Genomic DNA, 19,039 nt, shown 5'->3' with positions numbered 1-19,039 from the left:
CAGTTCAGACAAATGTCACATGCCCCTCTGCAGTGTGGGCTCATGATAGTACTTAATCTTTTTCCAGAACAGCAAGTTGCTTGTGATGTCTATCATCACCTGTGGGCCCCCAGCAGGTCCCACAAGGCATCTGTGTTGCTGATAGAGCTGAACTGCTTGATGCTGATGGAATGGAGGACAGTATGCAGATTTCTTGTTACTCTAGTGGGTGGAGGGTAAGAGAGGTCAAATAAGTTTGTTTACTAGCACAGGTTTACAAATTTACTTGTTTAATAAACCTGTTCTATGATTAATGCTTGGGGTGTGAGGAGTAGCAGTTGCTGCATTTTTCTTTGTAGATCCTTAGTTGTTTTTTTGTTTTGGTTTGTTTTGCTCTTAAAAAGTAGTTTTTAAAGTCTTATTTATTGTTACAGTGCCAAGTGACTTTAACTCCTAGGCTGGGGTGTATTTCTGGTAGAGCACTTGCTCCCCATGCAAAATGCCATGGGTTCAATTCTCAGCACTGGGGGGAGTTGTAGGGGCCAGAGGAGAAAACCCATAAGATTGATGTGATGTGATGTGTTATGGCACCAGGTGTGATGGCACTTGCCTATAATCTCAGCTACTTGGGAAGCTGAGGATTGCAATCAAAGCCAACTTGTGCAACTTATTGAGACCCAGTCTCAAAATAAAAAAGGCTGGGAGCTGGACATGATGCCACCTGCCTATAATTCCAGCGAATTGGGAGCCTGCAAGTTCATGGCCAGTCTCAGCAATTCAGCAAAACCCTTGGTAACTTAGTGAGACCCTGTCTCAAAACAAAAAACAAAAAGGACTGGGGATGTGGCGATGTGGTTCAGTGGAAGACACCCATGGGTTCAATCCCTAGTACCAAAAAAAAAATAATAATAAAGACTGGGCATATAGCTCAGTGGTAGATCACATCTTGGTTTAATACCCAGTGCTGGGTACAGGGAGATTGAGGAAAATCCCTATGGAAATACACAGCCATTATACCATGTCAGAGAAGTAAAGTAAATCCAATCTCTGGCTCACATGCAGATCCCCTGTTATCTCCTGGGACCTGAGTTTGTGTGTGTGTTTATGTGTATGTGTTTGAAGTAAATCTAGGATCCAGTCAAAATGTGTCTATCATGTCTGGTTACTAACTATATATATATATATATATATATATATATATATATATATATATATATTTTTTTTTTTTTTTTTTTTTTTTTTTTTTGTGGTGCTGAGGATTGAACCCAGGGCCTTATGCATACAAGGCAGGCACTCTACCAACTGAGCTATATCCCCAGCCCTGGTTACTAACTCTCTCTCTCTTTTTTTTTAAGGAACTCAAGTTTATTTATTTATTTATTTTAGAGAGAGAGAGAGAATATTTTAATATTTATTTTTTAGTTTTCGGCGGACACAACATCTTTGTTTGTATGTGGTGCTGAGGATCGAACCCGGGCCACACGCATGCCAGGCGAGCACGCTACCGCTTGAGCCACATCCCCAGCCCTGGTTACTAACTCTTAAGCTAGAACAGTTACCTAAAATTTAGGGAATGTTAGCATTTCGAGAGACCAGGCCAGGTATTTTGTATAAGGTCCCACATTCTAAATTTACCCAGATGTCTTTTCATGGCTCCCATATTTCCTATAAGATGGAAATTGCATCTAGAGCCGTGCTGCCCAACAGACATATAATGTGAGCCACATATGTCATTTAAATTTTCTTGGTAGGCACACATACATAAACTCAGAAACAAGCAGGTGAAATTAATTTTCTTTTCTTTTCTTTTTCTTTTTTTTTTTTTTTTAACAGTGCTGGGGGGCTGGGGATGTGCTCAAGAGGTAACGTGCTCACCTGGCATGCGTGGGGCACTGGGTTCGATCTTCAGCACCACATAAAAATAAAATAAATATGTTGTGTCCACTGAAAACTGAAAAATAAATATTAAAAATTCTCTCTCTTAAAAAAAACAGTGCTGGGGATGAAATTAATTTCAATAATATGTTTTATTAAATAGATTTTTTTTGTGGTACTAAGTATAGAACCAAGAGCCTCGCACATACTAGGTAAGCACTCTTGCCATTGAGCCACACCCCCCTCCATTTTTATTTTTGAGATAGTATCTTGCTAAGTTGCCCAAACTATCCTGGAACTTGCTGTCCTCTTGCCTCAGCATCCCCAGTTGTTGGGATTTTAGACATGTGCCACCATGTCTGGCTAACTGATCTCATTATTACTATTTTTTAAAATTTTATTTAATGCATTTCATTTAATAATATGTTTGATTATATCCAAAATATTATCATTGTTGTAATCAGTGTCTCAAAATTATTAATGGGGTATCTTACTTTCCTTTTTTATGCCATGTTTTCAAAATCCAGTGTGTATTTATTTTACACTTAACTGGACTAGCCGATTTCCTTCACTAATGGAGAAGTTCTCTGTCACAGTCTTGCAGCTGTGGAGATTGTTGAAGTCTGAATCTACTCTTCTTTTATTTTCAGGCTCTAAGATGGAGCAGGTGTATAGAGGGTAAGAACCCAATTCTGGGACCACGTCACTTTCTTCCTTCCTTAACAAGACTGTCGGCTTGAGCAGCTTGGACCTGGGATGAGGATGTCTGTGGGCCTTTCACTGCTGCTCCCCTTCTGGGGGAGGATCTTTGTCCTCCTGCTTTCTGTGGCCATGATTCAATCTCGCTGGCCCAGTGAACCGTCAGAGGCCATCAGGGACTGGGAGAACCAGCTTGAAGCGTCCATGCATTCAGTGCTTTCAGATCTTCATGAAGCTGTTCCCAGGGTGGTTGGCATTCCCGATGGCACAGCTATCGTCGGGCGCTCATTTCAAGTGACCATTCCTACAGATTTAATTGCTTCCAGTGGAGAAATCGTCAAGGTAAGACTAGATACAAAGCATAAATAAGGAAGATTTCTCATCTTCCATTTTAGTTTTGATATCTCTTCCTTCTCAATTGTGAGCTCCACCAGTTCTGAGCTCAATTATTTTGGTATCTACTAAGTAACTCTCAGGAGAGTGTCAGCCACTGATTTTCCCAGGAGAATACTGATAAACCTCAGATAGCATCTTAAACTTAATTTTTGCCCCCCAAATTCTATTCCTCTGCCTGGGCTTGTAGAACCTTGACATTTCCTCTCAATACTGAGTAAGTTTGTATGGTGGATAGGTAGGTGGGATATATCCCTGAAGTGTTGCAGGTTCATATGATTTCTGTCAAAACTCTTCAGTTAGCCAGCATAATGTGAAAGTAGGTATAGACAACATGTAAATGAATGGGCATGGCCATGTTTCGATAAAACTTAACAGAAACTGAAACTGAATTCTATATAATTTTCACATGTCAAGAAATACTCTTATTTTTTCTCCAGTCATTAGAAAGTTAAAAAAACGGGCCATGCAAAAACAGGTGGCAGGCTGCACTTGGCCCTGGCCTAGTTTGTTGATTCCTGCCTTACAGCATTCTTAGGATGTGGCTTAGCTGGTTGTGGTGGCCATATCTATAATTCCAGGGACTTCAGGAGTGGAATAGGGTGCTGAGGCAGGAGGATACAGGCTTAAGACTGGCCACAGCAATTTAGTGAGGCCCTAAGCAATTTATTTATTAATTATTTTTGTTGTGCTGGGGATTGAACACAGCACCTCACGTATGCTAGGCAATTGCTCTACCACTGGGGTACACTACACTCCCATTCTCTAGGCAATTCAATGAAGCTGTGTCCCCCCCCCCCCGAAAATAAAATAAAATAATTAAAGGGGCTAGGGATGTAATTCAATGGTAAAGCACCCCTGCGTTAAAGTCCCAGTTTACCACCCCCCCTGAAAAAAGAGGTATGCCTTAAGGGGCTGAGATTGTGGCTCAGTGGTAGAGTGCTTACCTAGCATGTGCAAGGTGCTGGGTTTGATCCTCAGCACCACATAAAAATAATACATTAAATAAAGGCATTAACTACAACTAAAACAAAATATTAAAAAAAGAGGTATGACTTAAAAATAAATTAAAAATATATGAAGATTTGTACTTTGTAATGATAGTTTTTATATCTGCTTGTCATTTAGACTTCTGCGTACACAAAGTGTTTTGGCTATTTATTGATGTGTTTAAACTACCAAGCTTAGTGGTTTAAAATAATGAGCTGGGACTGCAAATTTAGTTCAGTGGCAGAACACTGACCTTTCCTGTATGTAAGGCACTGACTGAGTTCCATCCCCAGCACCACAAAAGACAAAACCAACAAAATAACCCAGTGAGCCATTTTCAGAAATTTGTGATCAGGAATTCAGGCATTCGTTGTCTGAGAGTCTCATTTCTACTTTCATAGCACTAACTAGAGTGGCTCATCTGGATCTGGAGAATCCCGTGTGTCTCATTCATGGTTTTTAAGTTCATGCTCCTTTTTGACTAGGAGCTTAACTAGTGCTCTTAATCAGTGTGTTCTTGTTTTCTCTTCATGTAGACTTCTCCCTGGGCTGTTTGGGATTCCTCACTGTGGGACAGCTGGATTTTAAGTTTGGGTATTCCAGGAAACAGGAAGTAGAATCTGCTAGTCTCTTAAGGCTTAGGCTTGGAAACTCCTACAAGATTTCCGCTGTACTCCATTAGTTGAAACATATACAGGTTCTTTTTTTTTTTTTTTGGTACTGGGAATTGAACTCAGGGGCACTTAATCACTGAGCCACATCTCCATCCCCTTTTTGTATTTTATTAGTGACAGAGTCTCACTGAGGCTAGCTTTAAACTTGTGATCCCCCTGCCTTAGCTTCCCGAGCCACTGGGATTACAGGTGTGCACCATCACACCTGGCTGAATGCAGGTTCTTGTGGGTCTTTGTCAACTTGTCCCTTTCTGACCCACAGGTCCCCTCTCCCAGGTTTCACAGATTCCATGCCATTTTTCCAGTGAAGAGTAAGTCCTATGCCCTTTTCTGTTAAATCTAGATGGACTTACTCTTCACATGCAACTCCTTGGTTCCTTTTCTTTAGGTCATTCATGACTTGTTCTTATGTGGCTTTGTGATCTCAGGGATGTTCACTCTATTCTTCTTTACCCTTCCCCCCTCCCCCTCCTACTACTCCTTTCCTCCTCCATCTCTTCCTTCCTCCCCACCCCCTCCTTTTTTTAGTTCTGATGATCCTGGCTCATGTTGCAGCCCAATTCCACAGAGCACCTTTTAATTTCCAGAGTGTTTGCATAGGTTTCCATGTAATCTTCCTAATACCTCATCAAGCCAGATGCTAATATTGTAGTTAAAGAGTGGCTGTTCTGGAGGATACATTTCTTGCCCAGCTTCTGGCTTGAGCCCCTGAATATTCGAAACCCTGCATTGATTGTCTTTGTTCCGATGGCCATCGGAATGTTTTACATGAATTAATTTTGACCAGAAGTGCTTTGGGCAAATACAGTTAGCTGGATATTTGCAATATCTGGCAGGAGACTTGTAACAGGCTTATTCACTGGGAGAGTAAAGAGATTTTACTAGGAAAACAGGATTTTATCTGAGCATATTTATCTATGGAAAGCAGGCCATTTAGTAGCTGATGATCCTGTAGAAAAACAGATGAAGGGCTGTGGATGTAGTTGTGGTGAGGTCCTTGGTTTGATTCCTCAGCACTGAAGCCCCCCCTGCCCCCTGCCCTGCTCCCTTCACCCTCAAAAAGATGACTATCTCAAATAGTCTTAAGCATCAGATTCGTATGGGTTGGAGAATCAGGGAGTCGGAAAGCTAAATCTCATTCTTGGAGTCTGATTTTCCCCATTTCTGAAACAAGTTTAAAGGAGTTAATTTTCTTTCTTTTTTTAATATATAATTTTTAAATTGTAGATGGACACAATACCTTTATTTTATTTATTTATGTGGTGCTGAGGATCGAACCCAGTGCCTCACATGAGCTAGTAGGCAAGTGCTCTGCTACTGAGCTACAACCCCACCCCCTAATTTTCTGATTATAACCATATATTTTATTGTGGACAAAGTAAAGGGAGAAAGAAAAAACTCTCACCAAAAGGTGTTCTTTGGGCTCATTAAGAGGTGTTCATGCCACGCACACATACAGACATCTTAGACTAGGATTGCATTGGACATTTTTTTAAAAAATATTTATATTTTAGTTTTAGGTGGACACAATGTCTTTATTTTATATTTATGCAGCGCTGAGGATTGAACCCAGTGCCTCACGCATGCTAGGGGAGCGCTGTACCTCTGAGCCACAATCTCAGCCCCTGGACATATTTTTTAACCTTATTTCATTCACCGTAGCTTGACTTTTTCCCTTATGGTTATTAATTGTTTTGAGGAGTGTAACTTTTAATGGTTGCCTGATGTTCTTATGTGTATGAGGAAAATTTTAGGTCTTTTGCCAAGGACACTCATTGAGGTAACCCCAGAATCTTATCTCTGTTTTATCACTACTGTCCTTCATCCAAGCTACTATTTATTCATCTCTTCGCAAGGGCACCTTGTCTCTGCCCCTTTAGTTTGTTCTCCACATCAAGACATCTTTTTTTCTAAAAATCTTTATCTAAAGCTTAAATCTGCTTAAAATCCCCCATTATAAGCTGTACTCAGGATCAAGCCCTATATGATCTGGCCTCTGGCTTCCTGTCCCTCCCCTTTCCCTCCGTATACTTGTCTAGTCCACATTAGCCCCTTTGTACCCTGTGAACATGCCTATCTTAGATTCTACCCCAGGCCTTTGGCTTTTCTGGAGTGAGGACAGCCACCTATTTCAGGTTCAACTTGATATCCCCTTAGAGTATTGGAGACCTTTTCTTCTATTATTCTGGTGAAAGCCGCCTTCCCACAAAATCCTATATTACCTTTTTCTTTACAGATTTCTGCTCTTGAAATTTTTATTTTTTATTAGTCTTCATGTTTGGCTTTGTTGTTTTTTATTAGTGTTCTAAAGTTGTACATAATAATAGTATTTATTGTTATATATTATTAGTACCTGAGTATTTGTCTTATCACCTGGTAGGCCCTCAGATGTTTTTGGGCTGGCAAAAGGAATGAAAACTCTTAGCACCTACAAACCTGCTTTGGATTGTCAGAGCCCTAATGTTGGTACATAGGAGAAATGCCAGCTTATGCGAGGGGCAGCAAAAGACTGAGCTTACCTGCTGCCTCTTAGTATCTTCTGGACTTACTGTTTTATGACTCTGGATCCTGTCACAAACTTGTATTTTGCATTGGGAAATAGTTCTAAGCCATGACTCTGCCATGGCTTATTTTATTAATTTTTTTTTTTTTTTTTTTTTTTGGTATCAGGGATTTTTCCTAGGGGTGCTTAACCACAGAGCCACATTCACAGCCTTTTAAAAATTTTCTTATTTTGAGAAGGGTCACGCTAAGTTGCTGAGGCAGAGTTCCTCTTGCCTCAACCTCCCGAGTCGCTGGAATCACAGGCATATGCTGCCATGCCCAGCAGCCATGTTTTTATTAATCCAGTATTAGTATAGATTTGCTGTTTTCTAATATTCAGTGGTTTATAATTTATTGCTGTCTTAGTTATGATATTCAGATGATCGCAGATTTGGCCATTGGGAACCCCTTCAAGTTGATTTCTGTGTTCTTGTGATGCATTATGCATATGTTAATTTTTTGAGTCTGTCCATGTTCTCTCTGCACCCCCGCTCCCATCAAAATTTGTAATGGATTGTCACTTGATGATTTTTTTTCTCTTCCTGATCAGTAATTCTAATCTGAGTGAACTGTTTTGCTAGGCACATAGAAAAGAAGCTGATCAAATAAGCATGGGAAGAATTACATAAACTGTCTCAGAAAAAAATGAGGTGCAAAACAATGCTAAAGACTTCAAGTGATAACTTTTACTAATACTGACAGCTGATAATTTGAGACATGCATGCCAACTTAGAAGCACAAAATTAATATATCTATTCTTTTATATACTTGCATTAAATCTACTGATTCATTTAGTATGTCATTCTATACACAAAATCAACATAGTTTCCAGGGTTCCTAAATATTTCCATTATATTCAACTTAGGGACCCAAGATGCCGAACATACCATCAATATGTATGAATATGCTTGAAGTGGCTTCAGAATGAGTCTAGCCCATATTTTTTAGTCAGAAATCATGACTTCAAAACAACCTAATTTCAGATTGAGGCCTCATGTTTTTTTCTGAGAGCTCTATGAGTGCCTTAATGTATAGCAGATGAATGATGACTACACATAGAGGTGACATGGGTGCTATGCTCAGACTACCATGGACTACACCGTAGTGGTAGCTGACACCCATCACGGAGATGTTCTTGGCTGCTTCTCGATGCTGTGTGTGTAGTGTTGTGTGAACTAGTGGAAGTTCAGGCTTGGTACTGCCTCTTTAGGTTGGGCAGGGAAAGATGTCTTTGCACATCATGAAATGACTGGACTACTCCTCCAGAGCTCCCTCATATGTTTTGTTTTGATCAAGCCCGGAAAGGGTGACTTTTCATCCCTGTCACCCTCCTTGCCTGCAGACAATGTGAACTTTTCCTCTACCCAAGATGTCAGCAAGCTGGGAGCAGCCCTTCCTGGGACTGTGCTCTCAGCTGCTGGCGTGGGCCTCCAGTTGTTCCCCAAAAAACAATGGATACTCTTTTTGTCCAGGAAGAGGAGTTTATGAAAGGAGCATTTCTTTGGATGCTTGAGACCTTTGTGGCAATGCTGTCTGTGTGAGATGAACTACAGTTTCTTCGTGACTCAAGTGGGTGTTCCCCAGTTTTTGAATGAGCCCCTTGTGAGCACTGTACACCGGGAAATGTGGGTTGGTGAAGGAAGGCATCCTTGCGGGTAGGCATTTGCCCAGACTCATCAACTCAAATACTATTGAAAATATAAGCCTCTGTGTTTTAAATAAATTACTAATAAGAATTGAAAAAAATATGACCAAGTGAAAATAGATGATATCAGGACTTGGGATGGAAGGACTGATTCTGAGATTTATCTACGTTTTATTTGTTAGGTATTGAACCCAGAGGCACTTAACACTGAGCCACATCCCTGAGCCTGTTTATTAGAGACAGGGTCTTGCTGAGTTTCTTAGGGTCTTATTAAATTGCTGAAGCTGGCTTTGAACTCAGGACCCTCCTGCCTCAGCCCCTTCCAAACTGCAGGGATTACAGGCCAGTGCTACCATGCCTGGCAGTATTTTTTGGGGGGGATGGTTGGTGTGTTACTGGGGATTCAAATCCGTGTTTTACCACTGAGCAACATCTCATCCCTTTTTATTTATTTCGAGACAGGGTCTCACTAAAAATTGTTTAGGGGCTTGCTAAATTTTTAAAGCTGACTGGGCTGGGTGGTGCAGGCTATAATCCCAGCAATTTGGGAAGCTGAGGCAAGGGGATCACAAATTCAAAGCTAGCCTCAGCAATTTAATGAGGCCCTAAGCAACTAAGTGAGACCCTGTCTTGAAAAGAAAAGAAAACAAAAAGAAAAAAAGAGGTAAATACTGGTCTTTCAACTCTCATATGCAACAAGTCCTTTTCCCCCATGACCCCTCAGGGTTTTCTTCTGAAAGACAGGTCTTGACAGGCAATCAACTCCCTGAAGATCCCTAACCCTGGCATTAGGGACCTTAATTTGGTTCCTGTTAGAATCTTGCCCAGAGCCTCCCCACTTCTCTTAGATTCTTCAGAGTATGAATACAAAGACAAGGTTCCCTATACATTGGGCTAATCCAAGCCAACTGGGAAGGAGGACTGGGAAGTGGAGTCTATTTGTGCAATATTCTTAATGTTGTTTACTGGAGTAAGCATTACCAATGTCCAGCATACCTGGTCCTATAAGGATACAAGGATAGGATCATTTCTCTCATTTTATAGATGAGTACATTTGGGCTGAGGTTGGGTCAAGCTTCAGCCTGTCTAGAGCTGAGCTTCATCCCCCCCATCCCCCCACTGGGGATTGATCCCAGGATGTTACCACTAAGTAATGTCTCCAGTCACTTCTCTTTTTTTATGTTGAGACAGGACTTTGCTAAGTTGCCAAGGGTGTCGTTGAACTTGAAGTCCCTTCTTCCTCAGCCTCCCGAGTTGCTGGGATTACAGATGTGTGCCACCACACCTAGAAAAAGCCATAGTACCTTTACATTCTGTCTTCAGATTATTCATGATTTGAGGAGGCTGCCCGCTACCAGGCTATCGGTCCAGATTGCACACCTGTCCTGCAGCCAGCGCATGGCCTGTATTCTAGAGCCCTGGGGAAACAGAATCTGCATAGGATAGGTTGGATAGGCTTGGCCCTATTTTTCTGCCTTGGCTTGCTCAAAAAGTGTAAAACTCTGAGTAGATGATAGTGAAATAATTTGTTCTCAATCAAAATATAGCTGCTGAGCTGGGGTTGTAGCTCAGCGGCAGAGCGCTTGCCTTGCATGTGTGAGATCTGGGCAAGAAGCAAGAATTAATTTCCCATTTGTCAGCTGATAATGAAAATTTCTGTGGTGGTATTCCCTTGGTTGCTTAGAGTATTACCGTTATGTCACTTGGAAGAAGACTTCACTTGGAAGAAGACTTCCACACTGAAAGAAGTTGGGGAGATGCTGTTGGTTAGAATAAGGGGATGAGGGGCTGGGGTTATGGCTCAGCGGTAGAACGCTCACCTGGCATGTGCAAGGCCCTGGGTTCAATCCTCGGCACCACATAATGAATGAATGAATGAAGTTATTGAAAAAAGAAAAAAGAATAAGGGATGAGCTCCTCAGGCTTCTTCTCTGCCAAGGACAGAATTAGGCTCTGTGTTTTCATTTCCTATTACTTGGTTGACTACAGAATTTCTCTTTTAGAAACCAGAATTCCTCGAGATTTCTTTAACATTGTTCTAGAATAGTTGATTCTAGTCCTCTACTCTGGGTACTGGTTTTTCTTGAAGAACAGATTTAATTTGGACATTAGAATCAGTTAACTATATGGGAAACGTGGGGAAAGGGTACACTGATACATTGCTCATGAGACTGTAAACAGTTGCAACCACTCTAGAAAGCAGTATGGAGATTCCTTAAAAACCACTATTTGACCCAGCTATCCCACTCCTTGGTATATATCCAAAGGATTTAAAATCGGCTTACTACAGTGACACAGCCAAATAAATGTTTATAGCAGCACAATTCACAATAGGTAAACTATGGAGCTAACCTAGGTGCCCTTCAACAGATGAATGGATAAAGAAAATGTGGTATATATACACAGTGGAGTATAACTCCGCCATTTAGAAGAATGACTTTATGACATTTTCCAGTAAATGGACAGATCTGGAGATTATCATGCTAAATGAAATAAGCCAATACCAAAAAACCAAAGGTTGAATGTTTTCTCTGGTATGTGAAGCTAACCCATAATAAGGGGAAGGGTGGGGGGAAGAATAGAAGTTCAGTAGATTAGACAAAGCGAGGAATGAAGGGGGGTGGGAGGGGATGGGAATAGGAAAGACAGTAGAATGAATCTGACATAATTTTCCTATGTACATATATGAATATGCCATAGTGAATCTCAACATCGTGTACATCCACAAGAATGGAGTCCTAATTAGAATAAGTTATATTCCATTCTTGTATAATTGTATCAAAATGGATTCTACTATCATGTATAACTAAGAAAAGAGGGGGAAAAAAAGAATCAGCTGGCTATGATTCCACTACCCTTGAATATCACCTGATGATTGCAAAGTAAGTCATTCTGGGCAGAGTCTTCCCTTGTACCCAGATCTATGTACATTTCCACTTGTACCCAGAAAAGGTGTGCTGGCCAGGTGTATGACTTGAGCAGAGGTGTCTGATGAGGGCAGGGGCAGAATCTGGGGAGAGGCTGAGGAGTGCTGAGGGGTGGGAAAAGACATTTTGACTTGATTCTGCAGGTAGAGCAGGCAATTAGGTGGCGGGGTGTATCACTGGCATAAAAGTCCAAAACATTGAGCTCTATGACATTGCTTCTCTGGAAAGAGACATGTGTTTTGAGTGCCAGCACTGCTGTTCCCCTAGTTTGTGGCCTTGGGTGCATACTTTCTCAGCTAGTCCATCATCCAGCCCCAGTCTTTTATGCCAGGTAAGTGAAATGTACACAGATGGTTGTGCCTCTCTGGCTTCCCCAACAGGAAAGTTGAATTTGTCATCAAATCTGTTACACAACTTAGGCTAGGATAGTAGTTAAAAGCTGTGTGATCATTTTAAGGTAATGCACTTGTAACTCCTGCTCATGTCTCTTCTAGGTATCGGCAGCGGGGAAAGAGGCTTTGCCATCTTGGCTGCACTGGGACCCACAGAGCCACACCTTGGAGGGCCTCCCCCTTGACACTGATAAAGGTGTGCATTATATCTCAGTGAGCGCTGCACGCCTGGGGGCCAATGGGAGCCATGTCCCTCAAACCTCCAGTGTATTCTCTATTGAGGTCTACCCTGAAGAACACAGTGAGCCACAGTCCATGCGAGCAGCCTCACCAGACCCTGGGGAGGTAGTGTTTTCTGCTTGCGCTGCTGATGAGCCAGTGACGGTCCTGACAGTGATTCTGGATGCTGATCTCACCAAAATGACCCCAAAGCAAAGGATTGACCTCCTGCACAAGATGCAGAGTTTCTCAGAAGTGGAACTTCACAACATGAAGTTGGTGCCAGTGGTGAATAATAGACTCTTTGACATGTCAGCCTTCATGGCCGGCCCAGGAAATGCAAAAAAGGTTGTGGAGAATGGGGCTCTGCTCTCCTGGAAACTGGGCTGCTCCCTGAACCAGAATAGTGTGCCTGACATTCATGGCGTGGAGACCCCTGCCAGGGAGGGTGCTATGTCTGCCCAGCTTGGCTACCCTGTGGTAGGTTGGCATATTGCCAATAAGAAGCCCCCTCTTCCAAAAAGAATACGGAGGCAAATTCATGCTACACCAACACCTGTCACTGCCATTGGACCTCCAACCACGGCCATCCAGGAGCCACCATCCAGGATAGTGCCTACCCCCACATCTCCAGTCATTGCTCCTCCAACAGAGACTATGGCTCCACCTGTCAGGGATCCTGTTCCTGGAAAACCCACAGTCACCATTCGCACTCGAGGTGCCATTATTCAGACCCCCACTCTAGGCCCTATTCAGCCCACTCGGGTGTCAGAAGCTGGTACCACAGTTCCTGGCCAGATTCGCCCAACAGTGACCATTCCTGGTTATGTGGAGCCCACGGCAGTTGCTACTCCTCCCACAACTACAACCAAGAAGCCACGAGTATCCACACCAAAACCAGCAACGCCTTCAACTGATTCCTCAACGACGACAACCCGCAGGCCCACCAAGAAACCACGGACTCCCCGACCAGTGCCCCGAGGCACCACCAAAGCTCCCATCACCAGACTGGAAACGGCCTCTCCACCTACTCGAATCCGCACCACCACCAGTGGATTGCCCCGTGGGGGAGAACCCAACCAGCGTCCAGAACTCAAGAACCACATTGACAGAGTGGATGCCTGGGTGGGTACCTACTTTGAGGTGAAGATCCCATCGGATACCTTCTATGACAATGAGGATACCACCACTGACAAGCTAAAGCTGACCCTGAAGCTGCGGGAGCAGCAGCTAGTGGGTGAGAAATCTTGGGTGCAGTTTAACAGCAACAGCCAACTCATGTATGGCCTGCCTGACAGCAGCCATGTGGGCAAACATGAGTATTTCATGCATGCCACAGACAAGGGGGGCCTTTCAGCTGTAGATGCTTTTGAGATCCATGTCCACAAGCGGCCTCAAGGAGACAGGGCTCCTGCAAGGTTCAAGGCCAAGTTTGTGGGTGACCCAGCAACAGTGGTGAATGACATCCACAAGAAGATTGCCTTGGTGAAGAAGCTGGCCTTTGCCTTCGGTGACCGAAACTGCAGCACTGTTACCCTGCAGAATATCACCAGAGGCTCAATCGAGGTAGAATGGACCAACAATACACTGCCCTTGGAGCCCTGTCCGAAGGAGCAGATTATTGGATTGAGTCGGAGGATTGCTGAGGATAATGGGAAACCTCGGTCTGCCTTCTCCAATGCCCTGGAGCCTGACTTTAAGGCCATGAGCATTGCTGTGACAGGTTCTGGCAGTTGTCGACACCTACAGTTTATCCCTGTGCTACCACCCAAGATGGGGTCCTCACTGGCACCAACCACAGAGATGCCAGACAGGGACCCTGAGAAGAGCAGTGAGGATGATGTTTATTTACACACAGTCATTCCGGCTGTGGTAGTTGCAGCCATCCTGCTCATTGCTGGCATCATAGCAATGATTTGTTATCGCAAGAAGCGGAAGGGCAAGCTTACCCTTGAGGACCAGGCCACCTTTATCAAGAAAGGGGTGCCTATCATCTTTGCAGATGAGCTAGATGACTCCAAGCCCCCACCCTCCTCCAGTATGCCACTCATCCTGCAGGAGGAGAAGGCCCCCCTTCCACCTCCTGAGTACCCCAACCAGAGTGTGCCCGAGACTACTCCTTTGAACCAGGACACAGTGGGAGAGTACACACCCCTGAGGGATGAGGATCCCAATGCACCTCCTTATCAGCCTCCCCCACCCTTCACAGCCCCCATGGAGGGCAAGGGCTCCCGTCCCAAGAACATGACCCCATACCGGTCACCCCCTCCCTATGTCCCCCCTTAACCCACAAGCGCCTGGGTGGAGGCAGGGTTAGGGCAGGGGCCTAGAGACAACTTGGTGTTGTCTGTGGAAACCGGTGACCTGCAGACCATCACCCACCGGTAGCTGACACCCGACCTAGCACACACTGACACACGGGGCCTAGACGAGCCCACCCTCTCTGGTCCTCCCAAACCCCAAAGCAGCTGGAGAGACTTTGGGGACTTTTTTATTTTTTGCCTAACAGCTTTTTGTTTGTTCATAGAAAATTCTTCGCTGAGTTTTTTGATGGCTGGCTCTGAAAACATTTGTTTGAGTAGTAGTTAGGTGGAGGGAGCGAGGAACCGTGAATGAACTTGCAGGCAGTGCTGGGTGGCCCCCCAGCTCTCTGCGTTTTGCCTTTAACACTAACTGTACTGTTTTTTCTATTCACGTGTGTCTAGCTGCAGGATGTAACATGGAAAACAGTAGCTAAAGATTAAATTCAAAGGACTTTCAGAAGTTAAGGTTAAGTTTTTACATTTAATCTGCTGTTTACCTAAACTTGTATGTATAATTTTTGGGTGGGTACGGGGAATTGCTTTGCTAAAAATAAGCTCCCAGGGTGTTTCAATCTTAGAGAAGACCAAGGGACAGTATTTTTTATCAAAGGAATCCTATTTTTTCACACTACGTCAACTTGGTTGCTCTGATACCCCAGAGCCTGATGGGGTCCTCCTGACCCTGGCTTGGGGGCCAGGGCCTTGGTGCTGGGTTTGCTCTCCTGCTGTTGCCAGAGGCTGGAAGCTGGAGGGGCCTATTGGGCTGTGGACATCCCCACCTCCACCCCATGCACACTAATGGCCCACCACCAAGGGGTCTTCATTTCCATGGAAAAGGGACTCCAAGAGGCATTGGTGGCCATGGCCCCCAACCTAGGTGCTCCAAGGTGGGCCATCTGCTCATGGGGGCACCTGGGAGGTCGAGGGACTCGACCACATCAACCTATTTTGTTTTTCCCTTCTTCTGGTATGTTCCCCCTCTCCCCAAAAGGAATATCATGTTTTTGGAAACACTCAGTGGGGGACATTTTGGTGACGATGCAATATTTTTATGTCATGTGATGTTCTTTCCTCACTTGACCTTGGCTGCTTTGTCCCAACAGTCCACAGTCCTACCCAAAACCCACCCCTTTCCTTTTCTCTGGCACTCCAGTCCCAGGCCTTGGGCCTGAATGACTGGAAAATGGTGGCTGGGGAGGAGTGCCAGCAATAGTTCATAGTAAAAATCTGTGGGCTCTCAAAGCTAATTTTTTACTAAAGTTTTTATACAGCCTCAAATTGTTTTATTAAAAAAAAAAAAGATTAAAAATGGTGATGCTTACAGCAGTTTGTACAAGCTCTTAGTGTTGAATCCATGGAACTGACGGCTTTGCTCATTTTGACCACCACCCCCCCTTCTTTTCCTAACAGTTTAAATTCTGGAACTACACTAGGGCTTCTCTTGCCTTTTTTAGCAAAACATCCGTCCGTCCATCTGCATCTCTGTCCCATGACTCAGGGGCATCCACTCTGCTTCAGTTTTCCTCCTTTGGAAGAAATTGTTTTGGAGCATGACTTTTCTTGATGTCTTGAGTTATTTCGGGTACCTTTTAGGGAGGAATGCCTTTTGCAATAATGTATCCCTCTGTGATTGAGGGTGGGTGGGGTGGGTGAACCCAGGCTCCCTCTGCACACGGAGCAGCTACTTCTAAGCCATATTGACTGTTTTGCAGAGGATTTGACTGTTGCAGAGGATTTGACTGTTTTGCAGAGTTTTTGTGTGTGCTCCCTCAGTAGGGGAAGATAGGAGGGGAAAGGTCTTCATTTCTGCTCTTCTCCAGAGGCATTTCCCTTGCGCCTTCTTCCACAGGGCCCAACCCTCTCCCCTGCCCCAGCCTCCAGTAGGCTACTCTGGAGTGAGCAGCACCCTTGGAGGAGGAGCCTATAGATGAGGGCTCAGTGGGTGGCTGGTGACCAGGCCTCATGCTTCTATGCCCTGGTCTAAGCCAGAGTTGAGTCAGGAGCACAAGTGGAATCTGACCTGGTGTGATTTTTTTTCTGATGACCTCATCAAAAAATAAACAATTTCCAATGTTCCAGGTGAGGGCTTTGAAAGGCCTTCAAAACAGCTCTGTTGCCCTTAGCAACCCCACCATTGGGCATTGCCCTGCTGTGGCTGTCCCAGAATGTCCTGTTGCCATAGCAACTGGAGGCAATGGGGCAGTGAACAGAATAATAACAGCAACAATGCCTTTGCAGGCATACTCCTCCCTGAGCACTGGGCTGGCAATGCCATTGGACTCTGAGACGGAGAGCCAATCTCACATTCAAGTGTTCACCAACCACTGACGTGTTTTTATTTCCTTCTATATGATTTTAAGATGTGTTTTCTGCATTCTGTATAGAAACATATCAAACTAAATAAAATCAGTGTCTTTATTACAATGCCATTGCCTCTGAACACCTATTTCCCTGGCCTGTTCAGGTTCTTGGTCGTGAGTAGTAGAAGAATCGTGTGACATGGAAGAGGAGACTTGGCCAGGCCCATTCAGAAGGAGCCTAGTGGCCTCCATAGAGCCTTAACCTGTTTCAGTACCCTTGGGAGGGCTGAATGTGTGTTCCAGAAACCCTGCCAATATGTAAACTCCCCTGAGCACCCCTTTTGTCTTTGAGCAAACAAGTCAAGGGCCCAGGAAATGACCTGGCCCTTGCTCTAGGTTTCCTGATTTGTAAGGGGTGGTGGGTGGCAGAAAACCCAATGATAATGGGTAGAGACTAGTATAGTGGAAAAGTCCTGTCATGGGCTTCCTGCCCCAAAGTGGCACCTTCTAGACAAGAGTCCTTCAGCCTGGGTCCCTGTGAAGATGGGAATATGAGGGATGTCTCTGGCTGCAGCTTCACCCCAGCCCATACCCCCAATACGCCCACTGTCTGTGGGCTTGGGACTGTCCAGGCTGCCTGATAGTAAGTTTAGTGTTGGCTTTGAGATGGAGAGGGCAGAATACTTTCTCTAACCAGGCTGCTCTGCCTGTGAGCCAGTAGATTCTGGGTGGCTAACTCATAAGAACCTGGTCTGACTCAATTCCCAGGAAAGGGGCAGATAGGTTGTTCTGGGATGCTGCTTAGCACTTGGGAGACAGAGATGCAGCAGCTTTGGCTCAAAAGTGCTGGTGGTCACAGAAAAACCAGTGCCTCTTCTGAGCTCACCCCTATCATCTTCCCCTGGGAAGCCCCCAGACTGCGCTGTTCACAACCTTGAAGACCCACTGAAGACACTGGTCCCATATTACAGACAGGACTGTGTGGGGAGTTATTCAAGGTTAAACAATTACTTGGAGTTAGGACCTGAGTGTACAATATACTGAAAATGCCAGGAAAGACCATCCTCAGCATGTTTTCAGGGACACATGCCTCAATCCCTAGGCTTAGCATCAAGGGCCCAGGAAATGACCTGGCCCTTGCTCTCCTGGTCTCAGGAAGGTCTGCTTAGCATTTTGCTCACTGTCCTGAACTTAAGTAAGGGTCTCAGAGAAAAGGAAAACCTTCAGAATAGGAAGAAGAAAAGTCACAAAGACCTCTGGCCTCTGCATTGCCCTACCTCCTCTGGTGAACAGGGATTATCTGCTGTTTGGCCTGGCAGACTTTTGCTCCCTAGAATTCCTGGCAGATCCCTGTAAACCCTTCGTTGGTGGATATGGGGCTGTCTGCTCAATAGTTCTGAGCTAGAGAGAGGGTGGAAGAAAGGAAGGGAGAGGAAAAGAGGCATAAGAATCTGCCTTCCTTCCTGCTTGCTTTTGACCCAGGGCAAGTTCCTGGGACCCTCTGGCCTGGCTTCCTTTTCTGTGAGATTCTGGTCTAGAGGTTCTAGGATACCTTTGAACTAGGAGATGGAGTTGAAATAAGAGCTCACTCTTTAGTCTGCCTGCAAAAGGGTTAAAGGATCCACGAAAAGTAAAGGAATCTGCATTATCTTCTGGTATAATGGCACTAACTACCTTGGGCCAAGATCCTTGGTCCTGGGCTGTTATCGGGAGAAACTTTGGGTGTGTTTAGGAGCTCCTGACCAGACTGATCCTCCAGAAGTTCCATACTACTTGACCCGTTGCAGCTTCCATCCTGCTTCTCCATGGTCCCAACAGCCTGGACAAACTTCCTCAGCTTCTCTAAACCATGATAAGACTCAACTGAAGTATCAGTCTTTCTGTGGTGAACTTCATTCTTCTCGCTGTATTACTGTATCTTAAAAATCCAAATCAACTGGTGACTTAATTTTTCCATTTTGTTTACCCTCTCAACCACTGTTTTGAGACAAGGTGACTGAGGCTCAGAGAGGGTGGGGGAGTTGGCCTAAGTCTTGTGGCTAGTATGAGGCAGGTTCAAGTCTAAGATTAAACACTTCAGGATTTTTTTCATATTGGAG

General features: G+C 44.4%; 1 protein-coding gene across 20 annotated transcripts in view; it reads left to right on the top strand.

The window, feature by feature from the left end:
• Positions 1 to 17,064, top strand: part of Dag1 (dystroglycan 1) — a 62,419-nt gene extending 45,355 nt beyond the window's left edge. For all 20 annotated transcript variants that reach the window (XM_058574957.1, XM_046431344.2, XM_046431343.2 and 17 more), the window contains 2 exons: positions 2,505 to 2,895; positions 12,221 to 17,064. In XM_058574957.1, coding sequence (XP_058430940.1) covers positions 2,611 to 2,895; positions 12,221 to 14,623 — 2,688 coding nt within the window. In that variant the 5' untranslated portion in view covers positions 2,505 to 2,610 and the 3' untranslated portion in view covers positions 14,624 to 17,064. The remainder of the gene's footprint in view (positions 1 to 2,504; positions 2,896 to 12,220) is intronic.
• Positions 17,065 to 19,039: the final 1,975 nt, after the last annotated feature.

The sequence above is a fragment of the Marmota monax genome, unplaced genomic scaffold (genome assembly GCF_021218885.2).
Source record: "Marmota monax isolate L192 unplaced genomic scaffold, Marmota_monax_Labrador192_F-V1.1 WCK01_AAM20220418_F8-fsc00022, whole genome shotgun sequence".
In the NCBI taxonomy this organism is placed as follows: Eukaryota; Metazoa; Chordata; class Mammalia; order Rodentia; family Sciuridae; genus Marmota; species Marmota monax.
This window is presented reverse-complemented; position numbering and strand designations above follow the sequence as displayed.